Source organism: Amblyomma mixtum, chromosome 7 (genome assembly GCF_055824585.1).
Source record: "Amblyomma mixtum isolate Tamu chromosome 7, ASM5582458v1, whole genome shotgun sequence".
NCBI lineage: Eukaryota > Metazoa > Arthropoda > Arachnida > Ixodida > Ixodidae > Amblyomma > Amblyomma mixtum.
The window spans coordinates 48,095,913-48,111,226 of NC_143018.1; the positions used below are offsets into that span (position 1 = coordinate 48,095,913).

The window sequence follows — 15,314 nt, forward strand, 5'->3', positions numbered from 1 at the left end:
CCGCGCCGTCCGGCGGGCGGGTGGACAGTTGGTTAACTTCAACTTTCGGGCGGATGAGCGGATCCGCCTGGCGACCGGATTGCAGCGATTGGCTGCTTTTTACGTGACGTCTGCCTCCGCTTCTGCCGGGGCAAGATGGCCGTCCGTGGACTGAGCTGGGGATCGAGGCATAGGTCGTGGCTGTAGTGGTGGCAGCTATGCCGCGAAGCATATTAAATAGGCCACGTGTTGATATTACGAGTGTTCAGAGCGACTGCGAACTTCTCCGCGTGCAGCAGCGGCGAGCGGCAGGTTCCCCGAGTTGAATTCTGTAATCATCGACGCTGATGGAGTTGACGGAGCGCCTCTTCAAACCGACGCAGGACCTACGCGTTGGCGGTGTCACGAAGTGTTTATATGGAGCTGTTTGCGGTGGTTGCAAGCGTTCCTAATTCCTGCAAGGATCATCACACACAGCGGCGAGTAACAGCTGCTCACGGTGAACTTCTGTGCGTGCATTAGCGGCCTAGCACAGTGACCAGTGTCCGCGCAGTGAAAGTGATAGCGATCGGAGCGGGTGGTTTTTCGTCAAGGCAGTGAAATGTGCACCTGCGAGAGCTCACTACGCACGCCGTGCTTTCCGAATGCTGAAATGAACGTGGCGTTGTGCAGCTAGTCGCATTCGTTGCGATGGTTGCAGTGATCGCGACGGAAGCGTGCACATGACGTTGTTTTTGCTACGCATTCATTACCATTTTGATCGCGATTCGTGTTGGCACTGTGCTTGAGAATTGCCGTGTGTGCGACGTAACGCGAGCTTGGCTGCACGGCCGTCGGACTGTTTTCTGCAGCGACAACACCGATGTCGCCATCCTTCTGCGCCTTGGTGCTCCATTCAATAAATTTTGTGATGATGGGTGCTCGGGTTACGACTCGCCGGAGGAACTGTGTAACCTGTGTGAAAACATGGTGCAGTGCAAATGTATCTTCGGGAGCGTCATTTCTTTTTATTTCCTGCCGGCTGAGCGCACATTTGCCTGCAATAAATATATCGGCGTGATGAATGGGTGACTGAACACTTCCTGTAGCCATTTCGGTTCAGGTTGTAACAAGATGGTATTACGCGATTACAAACAAGAATCACTGCTGCTTTTAAATCATGGATGGTTGACGGTGTACAAATCTCCAATATGTGCGAACTCACTAGTCTGTTTATCAGGTGCATTTCAACTGATATAGCGCAGAAAAAAAAGTATTATGCAATCAAAACTGTCCACAGAGCAAGTTGGGCATAACGAGTCTTGATGAAAAACAAGAAAAAAAAATATTGAGAAAACATTTGTCATTGCTTTTTTTTGTTTTTGCTTAGCAGTGTTAAGTCAATATTGACAAATGCTTAGCAGTATTCAGTTTAAGTGGGATTTTGGTTTCCACTGCAATAAGAAAAATGCAGTGGTGTTGAAGTACCTCTTGGGCAACGACAGTGTTTGTTGTTGATTTTGCTGACGGTCGTTTTCGATCTGGAGATCAGTGGTACGAAACTGGATGTGTTCGCAATGCTATTGTTGCAGAGCTGCTCGCGAAATCGGCTTTATTGGTGTAAGTGGTTATTCAGCAGCGCTTCCTGGGTCAGCCGCAGCAGTTTGTTTAAAAAGACATTCTCGAAGCTTTGGGAAGATCTCGTCGATGCACTTGCTTATGTCTATCTGCTACCTTCATTTGTTTGCCGCCGCGGTGGCTCAGTGGCTATGGTGCTCGGCTGCTCGCCCAAAAGACGCGGGTTCGATCCCGGCCGCGGCGGCTAGAATTTCTTTGGAGGAAAAATTCTAGAGGCCCGTGTACTGTGCGATGTCAGTGCACGTTAAAGAACCCCAGGTGTTCGAAATTTCCGGAGCCCTTCACTACGGCGTCTCTCATAGCCTTAGTCGCTTTGGGACGTTAAACCCCACAAAACCAAACCAAACCAATCTTCATTTGTTTGTGACTGCTTGCTACAGACATGATTACTTGCAGACTGCAAAATGAGCCCTGTGGAGCTGGTAAAGCTACGCTACGAAGAATGATAATGGGGACGATACACAGGGTAGCAATTCTTGCTCTGTCGTCGTCCCTTAGCATAGTTTCGACATGCCAACTTGCCACCGGTTCACCCCACAGTACGCTATGATTAATTTCTGTGAAATTTGCATTAAGCAAAACTATGTGAGAGGATCAGGTTGTGTAGGCATATTCAGTGCATGCTGTGCAGATAGCTTCCTGCCTCGTCATAGCCTGGCCCCTCTTGTGTTTCTTAGCCTTCATCACCCAGCACCTATGGCCCATTTTTGTGGCATTGGCATGTGCTGCAAATCACGAAACACATTTCATACTATTGCCCCTGCTAGATTGTTTTGGCCCATTAAGTTTTTTCATACAAATCGGCAAGCTTTTAGAAAACATTTCTGCAATATATAGTCAAGCCAGAAAGGTATGATCCCCTCGCTGGCGTTGCTGTGTCCCATGGTGGGATAAAGACATGAATGGGTGGCTCCGTTTCCCCCGACGAGGTTGCTGGCCCCCACATCCGCAGGTGAACGGCACCGCTGTCGCCGTGGTCGTCGCGTCGGCGGCATGGCAAGCCAACAGTGGGGGCACGGCAGGAACACGATACGTCGACAATCACTACAAATTGTGCTCGTATAACTACCAACGTGTAGGACGTGGAATTGCGTGAAATAAGACAACCACTAACAGAGTGAACGTACAAAGCAGGGGACTACTTGACGCATCGAAGACGAAAAAGTTTTCCAGTTCTACGTCAAAATTTACGTCTCGTCCTATGAAAGCCCCAAAACAGACGTTCGGGAAAATGTGCAAAGGTTTTTTTATGGGGTGGGGGGCTCCGTTCCCCTTTTAGAACCGATACTGGTTGACTGACAATAATTGTCGTCCGCGACGACAGGACTGGTCAGCCGCGTGTCGGGGCTGAGGCTCCGAAGGGACTCAGGAGAGGGTCGTGCTGGTCGTTAGGTGTCCGCTGTTTCCTGAGCACGATGGCAGAGGCCGAGTTTGACAAACTGGTCGAGCAGGGAAGAAGCTTCGGCTTCGAAGGAAAAGAACTGTTCCCGTGGTTTGAACAGGAGTGGGCTAGGCGGCGAAGAGATAAATGCAGAACGCACTTAGAGCAAGGAAGAAGGCGAACGCGAAGATCGTATGAGAGATGAGGAGTTGAAGAGGCGGGGCAAAAAGAAAAATCCAAAATAAGAATGGCTTTGCTTGAAAAGGAAAAGGAGGCGTTGTTGTTGAGGCGGGAATCCGCAAGTGCCTCTGAAACAAACTCCGGGTCCCGGTCGGAAGAGAGGGGTGCGGTGCAAGGAAACAAAGTGAACCCGCACAAAGTTATGCCTGTTTTCAATGAACAGCGCGATGACCTCAATGCCTATTTCAGTCCTTCTGAGCGCGTGACAGAGAGGCAAAGTACGCCACGGGACCAATGGTCCACTTATTTGAGCCTGTGTTTCAGCGGCGAGGCACTGAGCGTTTCTAGTCGAATGTCCGCGCCTGATTGTACGAGCTACGACAAGTTAAAGCAAGCTCTGATGGTGCGATTTGGATTGACAGAGGAAGGATTCAAAGAGAAGTTTAAGGGGGCATCGCCCATGAAAGGAGAAACTTACTCCCAGTTTGTGACTCGACTCAGGTATTTCCTCGAGCGGTAAGTAGAGGTTTCTAGCACGGCTTTGTTTGAGCTGACGGTTAAGCACCAGTTCCTTTCAAGCTGCGTGGCACCGCTGGAAATATTTCTTAAAGAGAAAAAGGACCCTACCCTTGAAGAAATGGTAGGAAGAGCGGAGCAGTACGTGGACGCTCAGGCATGGGCGAATTTTACAAAACGGCCAGCGCCAAAGAGGGAGCCGTCAGTTAGAGCCAGCTCTGAACAAATGGTAGAAATGAAAGACGGCAGCAAGTCGGCTGTGAAGCCGAACGATAAGGAAATGCAGAAATGTTTCATTTGCTGACGCCTCGGCCGCCGACCCGAAAGCTCCGGCGTTGGCAGAATGGAGTGGAATAGACAACCTCCGAAAAGTTTCAAGTGCAGGCGAACAGGTCATAGCTGCAAGTGTTGGCAGAGGGTTACGACGAAGCCAAAAGACGCCGCCGAAGAATAAGCATCGGTATGTATCCAGGATGGATACATTGAATTAAAAAATGGGGCTAAGGTTCCTGTTCTTTCCGCCGGTCTGACTGATAAGGCTGTAACTATAAGTGAGATGCTTCCTGTGGTCACCCGTGTGATTGGTAACCAAAGGGTTCGAGTACTTAGAGACATCGGGTGCAACACAGTGATAGTGAGGAGGAGCCTGGTCGAAGATGCCGCTCTCACGAGATTCAGTTCTCCCGTTTACCTCCTCGATTGGTCGGTTCGCATGCTTCCAAAGGAGAGAAGCGAGTAGTGCACTGTGTAGCGGTGTTGAACGCTTAAGACACATAAGGAAGGACGAGATCCCAATTAGAAAGGTGACGTACGGAGTACGTCCCTGCGGGCGCGGTTAAATCGCTAGGCGAGACCGTTGCTGTGCGGATCTTAGGCGGAGGTAGTCATTCGATTAATTATGTTGCACTGGCTGAGACAAAATCGGACAAGAAGCGCGGCCTCGGTCGCTAAGTAGGCTCTTCCACCACGGCGGAGCTGATGGGGATCCAGCTTGGGCTGGACCTGCTGCTCACCCTCGTCCCTCCGCCGCCCAAGTGTGCTGTGCTGTGTGACTCCTGCGCCGCCCTCAGCCGGCTGGAGACCAACGGCCGTGGCACCCCATTAGTACGTTCGCGCATCGAGCAGCTAGCGCAGCTCGGATGCGCCGTGCGCGCGCACTGCGGCGTCGGCGGCAACGAGGAAGCTGACGAACTCGCGACTGCCACAAATCAGCTGCCTCCCAGCAACCTTCCTCTTGCGCTGGAGGACGTGCGTACGGTCATCCAGGATCATCTCCGAAGGCAGCACCCCGATCCCCGCATCGCAGGAGGTGAGCGCATTTTCCACATCACCGGCTGTCGCCCACTCACGCTGGCGCAGCGCGCAATGATCTTAGCTTGCGTATTGGATGCGTGTGGCCCAGGGAACGACGCGTGCGTCAGGGGTTCGCGACGAGTGCTGAGTGTTTTAGATACGGTGCGGCAGAAACTCTAGAGCACTTCCTCCTTCGCTGCACCGTGTTCGCTGATGCCCGTCGCGACATGCTTGCGGCTTACAGGGCGCTGGGCATTCTTCCAGATGCTCTTACTACGTTATTGTGGCCGCAGGGCAGCGCGCACCCGTGAGCGAAGAATGGTGAGCCTCTGTGCATTCCTCGAACAGACGGTCTTGACGTTCCGCCTGTTGTCCACCAGGTAGTTACTTTCAATGACCGAACGCTCTGCGCGTGCTACATTGGACGATGAACAGCCGGACGCCTCCACTCCAGCTGTTTTGTGCTTTGTGTCGTACGCGTGTGTTTGTACTGTGTTCTGCACCCTTAGTGAGGTCCGGCTTAACGCAGCGGTTAGAAGCGGCATCCTCCGGCGCACGGCACGGAGCGCCGTTATGTGAGCGGTTGCCAACGAAGAGAGACGCGTCCCGCCCGACAAGCAGCCTACGAAGCCAGAAGTGCCTTTTGTATACGGTCCCTCCTTCAATCGGCGCTGTTCTCTTTCGCGCTGCGAAGAGAAAACGAGGGCGACAAGGTCAAGACTGCATGCTGCACACGTGACCGGTGCTATGGTGGTGCAGGGGGTCGGGGAGGGGACTGGCGCCTCAGGGGCGGCCCTGGCTTCCTGGGGCCGGGCCCGGCCAACACTCTTTCCATATTCAGTTTTCACTCAACTAAAACACTCGCAGAGTCCGGATACCAGGGGCGTCCTGTGTGCGACGCCCTTTCTCTTTATGGAGAGAAGGTCTCTGCACACCCCCGCTCGAAACAGAGTTCGGAGCGCGGAACTTGTTCGATCCAGCAGCGGGCCCCGCACAAATATACTCCTGCAGGGGTACGGACTGTGTTGACGTCTGAGCGTTAGTGCAGTGTTTTGCAACAAAGCTTACTGCGTAATAAACACTTGTGCTGTCAATAAACTGCGCTTTCCCTCCTTCGGAGAGAAAGTCGGGGCGTGCGGTGAACTCTAGCTGGCTATGGCTGTTATCGTACGGCCTCAGCTTGCACTATTCAGAATTCGCGTTGCGCGGAACACACCGGTCTTGCATTACCCGCCTCAGACTTGTGAGAAACGAAACGGAGAGCTCTATAACTTTACCATGTCCAACTCTCTCGGACGAAAATTTAGAAAACTGAAAAATTGCAAGGTACTCTTACGGAAACATTGAAGGTAATGAATGGTCCATTCTTGTGTTGTGTAGCAAAATCGTTCTTTTAAAGTGCTTCCATCGATCGCATCGAGAAGTGAAGACTGCCATAGAAAAATAATTGGGAACGCTTTTGTAGATAGTGAAAACGTTAATAGAAAAAATTTCAAGACTGCCGTCGGGTGATCTGCGGATATACTGACTGCTATAGTGAATTCTTACATTATATGAAAAAATTTCGTTCATCAACGGTTTCCTACTCTAAAATGCTTTTCTCAAGAATTGTTGGGTATGCATATGCATATCGCTGTCAAATTATTTCCCGCAATATAGCGCGAAATGAATATGCCTCAGCAGCTGTCGCCGAGTATTGCGGTAAACAGTGGCAACCGTCGTGTAAGCTTTTTTTTTCTTTCTGTAAAACTAACAAAATTGGCTTACGGCAAAGTTATGCCGGAGTTGGCTCACTCGTCCACATGTATTGGCACCCTGCACCCGCCAGGCACCGCCACCGTCGAGGCTGCGTTCAGCTCCCCCGCGCGGCCAGTTCCTCGTCCCTGTCAGGAAGGCTCGCCCCGCGACTTCGAAGGGATGGCGTCTGCTAGTGGCTGCTGCTTTTCGTAGAGGCAGGATTTCCGTCTATTCATTCATGAGGCTGAAAAATTCTTTCGAGGAGCGAACGTCAGGAATGGAACGATGCTTTTTGAAGCAGGCCATGTACACAATGTGAAAGAGGCGGTGTCGTGCGACGGGAGCGAAGTAGCAGCCCGGTGCATTGCGCAGACAAGCATCACTGCGCCACCGAAAACGATCAAATTAACGCTAAGAAATATTTCTATCTAATTCCTCTCAGCGCTGCACTCGCACTCATTTTTTTTAATGTAGCTATCTTCCAGTAGACAGGTTGTAGCCGCGAGCTGCAGTTGCAAGGCAGGCAAATGTAAACACGCTGCTGCCGTTACCGTGTTTTTTGGAACGGTGTGAAACGCTCTCCAAAACGAGCCACCCGCAAGCCTGGGGTGTTCCTGCATTTAGAAAGGCTTACCCTGAACTGTTAAAGACGGCCAGTCGGCATAACATTCAAGGTAACTAGAAAACTCCAGTTTCTGAGCGAACGGCGCAAACCTGACTTCGTAACATTCTCGTTTGCCGCACCTTCGGTGTTCGATTTGGAATACCCTGTCCTAACTACGCCTTGAAATGATGTGCCCACTGCGTAATCTGCCACTCATATTTTCTCTTTTTTCAGCAACTGCCAGGATATTATCGCTATAGCACGTGCGTCAGTATTTTGGTGATATGAGATGCCCAATGAACGAGCTTTTGCAAGCAGAAGAGAACGCAAGCTGCGGCGAAGCGCCTGTGCGCACTGGAACTCCTGCGCAAAACAATACTTTTTGACTGGGATTCTGCAAAAAAGGAGTATCCCGGCTATTTCACGCAGAATTCTTGCAGAAAGCTTGTGCTCAAAAAAAAAAAAAAAGGAATTCCATTGCAAGGTTTGTTTAATTTCTACGCATTTAAGTGCCCTGACTCTTCAACATTAGGATATATGGTTATTGTACTAAATTATCACCCAGTCGTTCAGACGTGGAGGCAAAGATTTATCAGAAGCATGTTGCCGTTGCCCCTGGAAACGGTCCTTTACTGTCGAAAAATACGCTGGACGACAAGGCGCAGTGGAAATCAGAAAGAATTCTGCGCAAACCTGGAACTAAAGTAAACGATTCTTTGCAGCGTAGAATTTGGGCTCCTTCCTAAGGTGCGACTGCGGGCGAGTTTTTAAGCCCACATATTGTTGACAGCCAAGTCAATGACCGGGAATCGTGGGTGCAAGAAGAGGGAAGGGTTCCCAGAGAGCCATCAGCAATCCTCCGAGTCTGCTGAATTTGCCATGAGTCAAAATCCTGTATAGGAGGTAATGCATGAGTCAAGTAAGCGTCTTCCGCACGGGTTCGACCATTGTTTGACCAGAAACCGCTCGCGCGTGTTGCCCGTGGCGAAGTGTGGGCCGTCTCCCAATGTCGCGTCGGAAATTTATAAAACTTTGTCCGAGGCGAATTTATATAAGTATTAATGCATCCTACAGCACTGCAATGTGTCCTGCTGTTGTTATGTGCCTTTGTGCTCGGAAAGGAGGCGCACAACTGCTTCGCGACAGCGCGCGCAACGCAGCGGGAGCTGTCGGACTGCCCCCGTCTTCCTGACAGGGACGCCCGCGCCGCCGCCAGTGGCGCGCGCGTCGCGCTGGAGTTAGATGCGCAGGGGGCCTATATGCGGGTAACGTCAAGAAATTTAGCCACAAGTGTAAAAAATACCACAGTAGTCTGAAACAAAACTCATCATTTTACAGCGGGGGCCGTTATACGCATTTTATGCTGGGCCTTTGACCCTATATATGCATTGGCTGCGCAGAGCGAACACTAGGTGTCCGCTCTCGGAGTACCGTGCATGCGAATTCAAGGCCAAATTGAAAATAAAAACTGGAAATGCAGTGGAGTAAACACCGTACTGACAAATTACAGAGGGCACTAAGTGCCTTAAAGGAAAAAGCATTGTTTTTGAAATATATATTTCTTTATTTGCTTCTCTTTTCTACTAACACGCCCACTCATTAGCATACGGTCGTAAGGCGACGAATATACTTGTTCGCCGACACGCAACGCTGTTCTGTAACCTATAGGTTGCCTGTTCGCCTCGTGATCTGGAAGTCCTGGGTTCGATTTCCCGCACCTTCGGAAGAATATTTGGGACCACTACTGCTCATAAACACAGACACCGGTCCCCGTGTCCGACGAGCCATACAACCCTTTCGCGTTAATAATGACGTTGCCTTTTACTCACCTTGCATCAAGCCGAGAATGGCGTGCTGTGCAAATGTGAATGACGTGTGCATTTTGCTCAGAGGCCGTTCAAAGACCACAGAGTGGGCAGCGCATGACCTGAAAAGGTTTAAAAGGTGTAATGTGGCCACTCGGACCTATTTAATCTTCGAGTCACATTAGCGGAAACCTGCCGCGTCGAACGTTGATGGCGATACGAATGATAATCCAAGCAACAGAAAGGCCGGTGAGAGTGAAAAGGAACAAATATAGGTGTTTATTTTGTTTGAACACAACTACAGAAGCAAATTTTGTCGCGTGACAAGTAAGAAAAAAAAATGCTCATCGGAGCAGTAGTGCACACTTGAGAATTAAATGATAACAGCGAGTTATTTCGTATTAGAGAGGACGACTTTTAAGGGGCATGTTCGTTTCCCGAATTCGTGAGGAAACTGCCTGGGAACTGAGGGTGTTTCGAAGTTTCACACCTCTGGCACAACACGGTTCTCGAAGGAGAAACCAGTAAAATAAAAACAAAGTCAAGGAATGTGCGTTATTCAAACTCGACGTTCACGTAGATCCCTTCGTTGGCGATAAACTTTTGCCGCTCGACATCCCTCCACAAGAATTTCTTCGCATCACCGGATTTATTCGGAGATCCAGGTACTGGTTTCATAGTGGCCGAGGAGTCCCTCATGACCACCGGCAGCCTCTTGTCCTTGTCCATACTCTCGGGATGAGTCAATATCAGCGTCACCTTCTTAGAGAACGGCCATTCCACGAACAAATCCCAAGCGCCTTCACAAATCCTGATAGAGAGGGTTACATAACAATCGTCATCGTAATAGAATCGGCACCCCAGCCTGAATGTGTAGCCAGCGACTGTACAGATCTCACTTGATAGCTCGTGATTGCTTTTATATTTTCCTGCCAGCGCTTCGTTTCCGCCGTATACATCGGAAAAGACGCAGGCCGCAATGAAGTTGCCATGTTTGGAAACTGGGCGGCAGGGACCCAGTCTGAATGCAAACTGACTCCGAAGGCTGGCAACACGCTTCATTAAAGAGCGTACATCATTCACCACAGCATCCTTGACTAAAGTCTCGCTCGAGGCACGCTCCAGAATGCCTTCCAAATCCTTCTTCAAGTCGCCAAGCTCTTCGACGGCACTGGAGATTGCCGTGGGGCTCACAGTCTCAGCAGAGCACTGCCTGTAGTGTTCAACCGCAACGTTGCGAAAAACTGATTGTTGGCATACGGCACATCTCACCTTGTCGCTGTCACAGTCAATCAGGAGGTCCTTCAGGTCGCATAACCGAGCGGCGAAGCTGCACTGCTCTCCACCGGCGACACAGAAGACACGGTGCTGCTCCAAGTAAGACTTATTGAAGGTTACAGGGACAATGTCGGCCTCTGCGAACTCCATGCGGTCCAAGGGGCACGTCCCGCCATCCTCCGGAATCAGATCCTTGCACACCTGGCACAAAACGTGACCGCAGGGCATCAACAGGGTGCGGCTGGGCACCACACCGCAGACGCCGCAGACTCGGGTGCTGGGTAGCGGCTGGACGAAAACGACGCGTGGGTGCTCGGGGTAGCCGTCGAATCCAGTTAGAGTATATTTTGTGCCAGCCATCGCGATGTCCTTGTCGTTCGCGAACGACCACAATGCTGCAGAGTGTGGAGCGACAACCGTAGATGCAGCCGCCAAGTCCGAAAAGCGGCAACCAGTAAATCTATACTCTCACGGAGCGTGCAGAACGAGAAGGCGTCGAATGCGAAGTTCACCAACTCAGCCGTGAGCGACAACTGCAGCAACTGCGAATGCGAGGAACGGCAATGCGTCCAGGTAGTCTAGGGACAGAGGGAGAGAGCGTGCATTTATAAAGAAAGGGTGAGCCGTGGTCGCCACGGTGCTACCGGTTTCTCGACGGTGACGCAGCTCGGCGGCGCCCGTCAGAGCAGGCAGAGCGTCATGCGCACGCGCAGTGGGGGTTTGAAAGGAGATTGCATCATAAGCTTGACTACAGCCGATACAGTGCAGTTGTCTGTCGCCTCAAGATGGCCAGTGCGGGAGCAAAGGCTGCAGCGGCGACCCGGAGCTGGTGACGACGAGCAAGCCGGTGACGAATCCCGCGGCATGGGCGTTATGGTGCGTGCTCACATTTACTCGGTGACATCGAAGGCAGAGCACGTTTCACGTGCGCATGAGCTGGCTGCTTTTATTGTAGAGTTTGATGGGTAACGAAATGTTTTGCAAATATCTGAAAAGATGTTTTAAAGGGTATTTAATAAATGTATAAATAATTTAAGTGAAGCGCCACCTTTGTGTTCAGGTGACAGCGGTGTGTTTCAGCAGGCCGAGACAGCGCAGCAAGTCGGGACGGCGCATACTAAATCTGAGTCCCAGCACTTGTACAGTCGTCAGTGCGTCTGTACAGAGCTCTCGAAGGGCCACAGGCGGCCTAACCAAGGTCAACTGAAATAGGTCGCGAAGCCGGAGCTTGAATGCGGCCCAGAACCAAGTGCAAGCGACATCAAATTAGTGGTGGAACTAAAGCGCCAAAATGAAACGAGTGGACAAACACGACTAGAAGAGGAAAATAATTAGGACATATTTTGTGTTTCAAAAGCATTCAAAAACAATTGCAGTGATTCCTTTTTAAATGTTTTAGTTGTGTGCATTTTGTTAGAAAGTATAGCGCTTGCTTTGTAAAAATTTTATGGCAGCGTTCGCTCAGAACAGGGGCAATGGCAGCGGGGCGATGCCAAGGTTGACTGTGCTCTGATGTCATGCCCTTGTCATATCTTTTGACCATTCTGCTTGCTTTTGCTTGAAACTCGATTCTGCTAGCCCTACTTCTTCCTCTTTGCTTGTTGCTCGAGTTCTTGGTGTGCATCGTTCGTGTACAGTTTCCGCTTTTCCCTTTTGCCAGCGCTTCTGTGTAGTTTCGTTCGGTTGGGTGCGGTTCTGTCGCTTTTGCCCCAAAAGTGCATCGTCTGTGGCCATGGGGCCCCCGTACGCAAAAAAAAGGTGTGCGGTTGCACGATGTGCGAGCGATAACCTGTCTGGTGGCGTCACATTTCATCGCTCTCCTGACATTCAGCGTGACACCTGAGGCGAGGACGAAGGAAAAAGGCACAACGATAACTGACTACCTAAAGATAGCGTTGGTGGTCGGCACTCGTCGTGTCTTCTTTCTTCGTTCTCGTGTAGGGCGTCGCGGCGTTCAGCAGTTTATTTTTCCCGCCATGCAGCACGTGACGCTGACGTCACAAATATGACGTCACTAAAACACATGACTTTAACGTCGCGTTTTTGTTTTAATTATGACGTCACTTTTTAGTTGTCTACGCATTTCGAAGACGGCGCTGGCTGCGCTCCATGAGCCGCCATGTTTTGAACGTATGGGCTTCTATGCAGCCTACGCTACCATAGTACATCTACCTTGGCCTAACGCTAACGCCTGGTTTGAGATAGCCTGCTTTAGAGCATGCGGCGCCACACACTGATGACACTGCCTTCCGCTTTATCGCCGCGCTGGCCCGCTGCCGCCGCGATCGCGAACAATCACCGATGAAGGCACTGCAAGCCACTGCAACCAAACTGACATAACACATCTCGGGAAATTTTTTTATGGAGCGCGTGTTTTCTCAGCTTTGGTTCCGCGGCCTGCCGCCCCTTCACCAGTGATCGTTTGCGATCGCGACTGCGGTCCAGCGTGGATCGGGCATTGGCGATCGGAACGTGGCGACACGGTGTCTGGCGATGACAAGAAAGCTGTTGACGTGACCTTCGCATTGCCACGATGGCGTGTTAACATAGCTCGACAGCGCGCACGAATCCAGGCCACCATGTGTGCACGCTCGCATGTAGTGGTACGTATGGCTCGAAGAGCGCAGTTCACAGCAACACTCGGCTCCGCACGAACCACAACTGAAAATTTTTGCTTTGGAACAGCTTGATCAGGATAGGTCGCAGTCCATCTGATTATCCCTCGCAATGGCGCGCGTAGGAACAAACGCAGCTGTCGCTGATCATGGCTGCAGGGACCGGGCACCGACGAGGAAGACGATGACGTCACCCTCGCGTCGCCATGATGTCGCAAGCTTACTTCATGAGGTCGCAATAGATACTTAAATATCGGCTAAACCCGCCAACGAACGCGAACCCAAAATCATTGCTGCCATCGAGGAAGGGTAACGTCACCGGCTTCATCGTCATTTTCAGCCAGCAGCTCCTTTCTTTGGTACTGCGCGCGCAGTTTTCGGCGAAATAAGAGCGGACCGTCACTGCGCCGGCTAAGTGCGCACTGCTGTTTGAAGCAGCAGGTGCCTGCTTACACAAATCCTGGCCTGTTTCCGAACGTGCCTCTGAGGCGCGCACACTAGCGTTAACACACACCATAATGGCGGTGCGAAGCTGACGCCACTGGCTTAGCCGTACCGGATGCACATTCTCGCGCTGATTTTGCATACGCAGTTGTAGCACTACGAGAAACTACACTGTGAAGTCGAGAGTTGGGCAAAACGACACTGCTGCAGGGCCTGCGTAGCATTACATTCCGCTTACATTCTGTTTCCAAGCCGCATATCTAACCCGGCTAGCTAGCAGTCACGGTTATCACAGCGTAATGTCACGGCTTCATCTTCGCCGTCCCCTCCCCCCTGCGGCTGCTCTCGCCAGTCGCTTTGCAGACGCTCTCTCCTACCCCTTGTCAAAGCGGCGCGGGACTGGCGCTGCGAAGCGCACATGATATAGCACGCTAGTTCGTGGCGTATGTTGTCGGCGCTCTGCGGCGCGCTGTTGCTTCACTCTGGCCCGTCATCCGACGATCAACGAACGTCACATTTCTAGCTTACTCTCTGCTTCCATGTTTGTGCAGTACTCTCTGCAATCTTCTGATCAGTCGCCACCTTTAAGAGCGCCACAATGACTGGCAAGGAATACACTAACTGGATTCGAGGGCTACCCAGAGCGCCAACGCGTCGTCTTCGTCGAGCCGCTGCCGAGCATTCGAGTCTGCGGCGTCTGCGGTGTGGTGCCCAACCGTTCCCTGTTGCTGCCCTACAGTCACGCTTTGTGCCGGGTGTGCAAGGATCAAATCCCGATGGAAGGCGGGAAGTGTCCGTTGGACGACAGGGAATTCGCAGATGCCGACGTTGTTCACATAACCTTTAAGCAGTCCCAGTTGGAGCAGCACCGCGTCTTTTGCGTCGCCGGTAGTAGGGAGTGCAGCTTCGCCGGTAGGCTATGCGACCTGAACGACCACCTGATTGAGTGCGGCAGCGACATAGTGAGGTGTGGCAAATGTCTACAGTCAGTTGTTCGCTCCGTTGCCGTTGAACACTACCGGCAGTGCTCTGCCGAGGCTCCTCTACGGCACTGCGTGAGCGTCAAGAGGATCTCGAGTGCTGTTGTAACGCTCCGCGACATGAAGAAAGATTTGGAGAGCATACGGGTGCGGGCCTCACGCGATAATGTTGGCAAGGATGGTGTCGTGAACGGCGTAAACTCATTGATGGAGCGTGTGGTTAGTCTTGAGCGTGAGTTGGCCCATGCAGGAAAAGAGGCCTGCGGAGAAAAATGCGTCTCATCGCAGCCTGGTGTGAAGAAAGTTGCAGGTCTCGCGGGACCTTGCCGCCCTGCTTCCAAGCTTGGCGCCTTCATCACCTTGTGCGAGTTCACCGGCGTGTATGACGGCACTAACCGGCATCAAGAAAGAGTACAGGCTGAGGACAAAGAAATACACATTAGCTGGCTACACTTTCGCTCTCCAGTGCAAGTTGCAGAAGAAGGATGACGTTCATGTGACCGTAAGCTTCTTACTGTTTCTTAAGCAGGGTGTCTGGGATTGTATGGTAGAGTGGCCTTTCGCTAAAAAGGTCACGATAATACTTACGCACCCCAAGGATGAGGTGAAAGACGTCAGGATGCCGGTAGTTATGGAAGATCCCGAGTGTGTGAAGAAACCAGGTGGATCTGGGAACTTTGGTGCGCCTACTAAGGCAGAGGACTGGACGGACCTTGAAGTGCAAGGTTTTTTTTAGTGAGAATGCTCTATATGTCAACGTCGAGTTCGAGTAACGAACACAGCACTCTACGTGTTAGGCTGCCCATTCGCAGTGAACATCCCAGATGGTTAAAAACAAGTTCTGGGTTCATCGAAATTGTTTGGTTCCTTGGTGGGAAGAAATTG

General features: G+C 51.4%; 2 protein-coding genes across 2 annotated transcripts; one reads left to right on the forward strand and one right to left on the reverse strand.

Moving 5' to 3' along the window:
* Nucleotides 1-9,508: 9,508 nt before the first annotated feature.
* On the reverse strand, nt 9,509-10,911 carry LOC149335978 (uncharacterized). Its single transcript, XM_089554618.1, has one exon. The coding sequence runs from the start codon at nt 10,748-10,750 to the stop codon at nt 9,668-9,670; it is 1,083 nt and encodes a 360-aa protein (XP_089410744.1). The 5' UTR covers nt 10,751-10,911; the 3' UTR covers nt 9,509-9,667.
* LOC149335979 (uncharacterized) lies at nt 10,755-14,918 on the forward strand. The gene is made up of 2 exons (XM_089554052.1): nt 10,755-10,837; nt 14,060-14,918. Exons 1-2 carry the CDS (start codon nt 10,755-10,757, stop codon nt 14,916-14,918), a joined length of 942 nt encoding a protein of 313 aa, XP_089410178.1.
* The last annotated feature ends 396 nt before the right edge of the window (nt 14,919-15,314 follow it).

Coding starts and splice junctions, on each gene's coding strand:
- LOC149335978 (XM_089554618.1), bottom strand. CDS start 10,750: ATGGCTGGCACAAAATATACTCTAACTGGATTCGACGGCTACCCCGAG.
- LOC149335979 (XM_089554052.1), top strand. CDS start 10,755: ATGTCCTTGTCGTTCGCGAACGACCACAATGCTGCAGAGTGTGGAGCG. Junction 10,838..14,059: donor GCCGCCAAGTCCGAAAAGCG/GCAACCAGTAAA, acceptor ATGACTGGCAAG/GAATACACTAACTGGATTCG.